Source organism: Gossypium arboreum, chromosome 12 (genome assembly GCF_025698485.1).
Source record: "Gossypium arboreum isolate Shixiya-1 chromosome 12, ASM2569848v2, whole genome shotgun sequence".
In the NCBI taxonomy this organism is placed as follows: domain Eukaryota; kingdom Viridiplantae; phylum Streptophyta; class Magnoliopsida; order Malvales; family Malvaceae; genus Gossypium; species Gossypium arboreum.
Window position 1 is genome coordinate 46,479,385 of NC_069081.1, and position 4,290 is coordinate 46,483,674.

At 38.7% G+C, this 4,290-nt stretch overlaps 1 protein-coding gene across 1 annotated transcript; it reads left to right on the plus strand.

Moving 5' to 3' along the window:
- The first annotated feature begins 934 nt into the window (after positions 1-934).
- Positions 935-4,061, plus strand: LOC128285404 (uncharacterized). Its single transcript, XM_053022902.1, has 8 exons — positions 935-1,153; positions 1,331-1,390; positions 1,524-1,653; positions 1,715-2,224; positions 2,297-2,629; positions 2,723-2,976; positions 3,085-3,279; positions 3,843-4,061. Exons 1-8 carry the CDS (start codon positions 935-937, stop codon positions 4,059-4,061), a joined length of 1,920 nt encoding a protein of 639 aa, XP_052878862.1.
- Positions 4,062-4,290: the final 229 nt, after the last annotated feature.

Sequence of the window (4,290 nt, forward strand, 5' to 3'; positions counted from 1 at the left end):
TGCCGTAAGCAGTGATGCGCCATATGTAGAAACAGATGAGGAAGCTATTGAGTGTTCCTTCCGGTCTTTGGAGTTTGTGAATGCAACATTTATTACTGAGGGAAGTAGAATCCTGGAACCAAAAATGTCCAAAACTACGATGATGGGTTTACAGTTGACGGTAGGCCGAGGAGCTATGGCAGGAAAGGGGCTTGGAAGATGCCTTCAAGGAAGAATACAGTACCAATGTTGAAAGACAAAAAGGACCGCTTTGGATTGGGGTTCAAGCCAGATGCGAAGCAAAGGAAAAAGGAACTAGAAAGAAGATAAGAAAGAAGAAGAGCTCGAATGAATGGTGGGGAAATCAAGTGGGAGCCCATGATAATTCCTCATATCTCCAAGTCATTTGTATCAGGAGGTATTATTTATCCCGAACAAGGGGTGCTGAAGAAAGAAAGCATGGAAGAAGCATTAGGAGATGTGAACATTAATGCCATATTTGAAGAGACAATTGAAGAAGGGATTTCGTCAAATATTCGTCCATATGAGCCTGGGAGTGTTCTAAACAATTAGACTGCAGAAGATCTTCCTGTAGTTTTTAGAGCTTACTCAAAGTAATGTTTGAAACAAACTTGTTGTTTTAAGCCTAGAAACAATAAAGATTTCTTTATGAAATAGGCTCATGTTCAAACATCATTGTTTTAATGAAGTACATTTTTTGCTATCATTTTGAGTAAATGTTGTTCGTTTCACAAGCAATTGCGTTAATTCTTTCTCTCTAAGTAATTATCTTGATTATTTCTTCAATTATTCTCTTGTTCATAAACATATCATACAAAACAATAATTACCAAATTCATTCATTCTTTGTATATTTCTGTACCTTTAATAGGTCCCTAGATATTAATGTCATGAGCGACGCTGTTACTGACTCAGAATCACTATTTGAGTGAGACATGTGTTTAAAGGGATCACAGGACTTTGAAGATGACAGAGACTGTGATTTATCTCCAGATTTGTTAAGGATGGTAGAACAAGAGGAAAAACAAATTTTGCCTCACAAAGAAACCGTAGACATGGTGACTTTGGAAGAGGGGAAAGTTGTAAAAATTGGAACGTGCATAACTGAAGAAACAAAGCGAGACCTTGTTGGGTTACTTCAAGAATTCAAAGATGTTTTCGCATGGTCATACTAAGATATGCCTTGTTTAAGTCCTGATATTACAGTAGATTGCCTTCCAATAAGAGAAGATTGCAAGCCAGTGTAACAAAAACTTCGACGAATGAGGCCAGATATTGTCTTAAAGATCAAGGAAGAAGTTAAAAAGTAGTTTGATGTGGGATTCCTTCAGGTGATCAAGTACTTAGAATGGGTAGCTAATGTGGTGCCAATTCCTAAGAAAGATGGCAAGGTGCGAATGTGTGTGGATTATAGAGATCTACATAAGGCGAGCCCAAAGGACAATTTCCCTTTGCCTCACATTGATACATTAGTGGATAACACGACTGGTTACTCTTTATTTTCCTTCATGGATGGTTTCTCAGTATAATCAAATCAAGATGTATCCTGAGGACATGGGAAAGACTACTTTTTGTAACCTTGTGGGGCACATTCTGTTACAAGGTGATGCCATTTGGGTTGAAGAATGCTGGAGCGATGTATCAGAGAGCCATGGTGACTTTATTTCATGATATGATGCACAAAGAAATTGAAGTGTATGTTGACGATATGATAGCCAAATCTCGAATTGAAGAGGAGCACATCCAAGTGTTGAGAAAGTTGTTCATGAGATTGAGGAAATTTCAGTTAAAGCTTAATCCAACAAAGTGTACTTTCGGGGCTAGATCTGGAAAGCTATTGGGCTTTGTGGTCAGTGAGAAGGGAATTGAGATTGATTCAGACAAGGTCCGGGCTATACAGGAGTTGTCTCCGCCACGTACTCAAAAAGAAGTTCGGGGTTTCCTTGGAAGATTAAATTACATTACGTGGTTTATTTCTCAATTAACGGAGAAGTGTGACCCTATATTCCGTCTTCTTAAAAAGCATAACCCTGGGGAATGGGATGATGAATGTCAAAAGGCTTTTTATAAAGTTAAAGAATATTTGTCAAGTCCTCTAGTGTTATCACCCCCAAGTTCAAACAGGCCATTAATATTGTATTTGACCGTGTTTAGTAATTCAATGGGATGTGTGCTTGGTCAACATGATGAATCGAGAAGAAAGGAAAAGGCGATATATTACCTCAGTAAGAAATTCACTGAGTGTGAGTTGAGATATTCGCCAATTGAAAAATTGTGTTGCGCTTTGGTTTGGACAGCACGAAGATTGAGGCAATATATGTTGTATCATACAACCTGGCTAATTTCAAAACTGGATCCTTTAAAGTATATGATGGAGTCAAATGCTTTGAACGGAAGGATGGCTAGGTGGCAAGTTTTGCTTTCTGAATTTGACATAATTTACACGAGTCAAAAAGCGATAAAGGCAAGTGCAATAGCAGATTTTCTGGCCAGCCGAGTCCAAGAAGATTATGAGCCCTTGAATTTTAACTTCCCCAACGAAGAGATAGTGTATGTAGCAGCTACTGAAAAAGGCAATACAAAAGGGCACTTTTGGAAATTGAATTTTGACGGAGCCTCAAATACTGTGGGTAATGGAGTTGGAGCAGTTCTGGTATCCTTAGATGGAGATCATTATCCATTCACATGTAAATTGGATTTTGATTGTACAAATAATATGGCAGAATATGAAGCATGTATCATGGGGCTCAGAGCAGCTATAGAACGCAGGATTAAATTGTTGGAAGTATATGGAGATTCTGCATTGGTAATTTATCAACTTCGAGGTGAATGGGAAACAAGAGATTCTAAGCTAATCAATTATAGAAGGCTGGTGTTGGGGTTAGTTGAGGAGTTTGATGATATTACTTTCAATTATCTACCGTGCGAAGAAAACCAGATGGCAGATGCGTTGGCTACTTTGGCTTCCATGATCAAAGTAAGCCAACAAGAGGATGTGAAGCCTATTCAGATGAGTATTTATGAGGCCCCATCTTATTGTTATAATATAGAGGAAGAAGAAAGAGATGATCATCCTTGGTATCAGGATGTATTGCGGTACGTGAGAAATCGCGAGTATCCAGATCAAGCCACAGAGAATGACAAAAGAACGTTGAGAAGGCTTGCTTGCGATTATGTTTTAGATGGAGAGATCTTATACAAAAGAAGGAAAGATCAAGTACTTTTGAGATGCGTAGATGCCGTAGAGTCCAAGAAAATTTTAGAGGAAGTGCACGAAGGGGTTTGTGGAACGCACGCCAATGGGTTCACAATGGCCAGACAAATTATTCGGTTTGGATATTATTGGTCTACCATGGAAGGGGACTGCATCAATTACGCTAAGAAATGTCACAAATGTCAAATTTATGGTGATAAAATTCATGTACCTCCTTCGCCCTTGCATGTTATGACTTCTCCATGGCCATTTTCCATGTGGGGCATGGATGTCATAGGGCCAATTTCACATAAGGCTTCAAATGGGCATCATTTCATTTTTGTGGTCATTGATTATTTTACCAAGTGGGTGGAAGCTGCTTCGTACGCCAATGTAACTAAATTAGCAGTCAGTAGATTCTTAAAGAAGGAAATTATATGTCGATAGGGAATGCCTGAGAAAATCATATCTGATAATGCACTGAATTTGAACAATAGTACAATAGCAGAGATCTGTAGCCAGTTTAAAATCAGACATCATAACTCGTCACCTTATCGTCCGAAGATGAATGGGGCAGTGGAAACAGCTAACAAAAATATCAAGAAGATTGTGGGGAAATGATTGAAACTTACAAAGATTGGCATGAAAAGTTGCCATTTGCTCTTTATGCTTATCGAACATCTGTCCGAAATTCTACTAGGGCAACACCGTTCTCATTGGTCTATGGAATGGAAACAGTTCTGCCTATTGAAGTGGAGATACCTTCTCTTCAAGTTTTGGCAGAATTGAAATTAGATAAAGCAGAATGGATACAGTCTCGTTATGATCACTTGAACTTGATTGAGGAAAAGAGGCTAAAGGCTATTTAGCATGGACAGATGTATCAAAAAAGAATGATGCGGGCTTATGACAAAAAGGTTTGCCCAAGAAAGTTTCATAAGGGAGATTTGGTTTTGAAGAAGATTCTTCCCATACAAAAAGATTTCAGAGGTAAATGGATGCCGAATTGGGAGGGACCCTATGTGGTGAAGAAAGCTTTCTCTGTTGGTGCGTTAATACTGGCCGAAATGGATGAAAGAAATTTATCTAATCCAGTGA

Coding starts and splice junctions, on each gene's coding strand:
- LOC128285404 (XM_053022902.1), top strand. CDS start 935: ATGTGTTTAAAGGGATCACAGGACTTTGAAGATGACAGAGACTGTGAT. Junction 1,654..1,714: donor CGATGTATCAGAGAGCCATG/GTGACTTTATTT, acceptor ACGATATGATAG/CCAAATCTCGAATTGAAGAG. Junction 3,280..3,842: donor TAGAGGAAGTGCACGAAGGG/GTTTGTGGAACG, acceptor TGGCATGAAAAG/TTGCCATTTGCTCTTTATGC.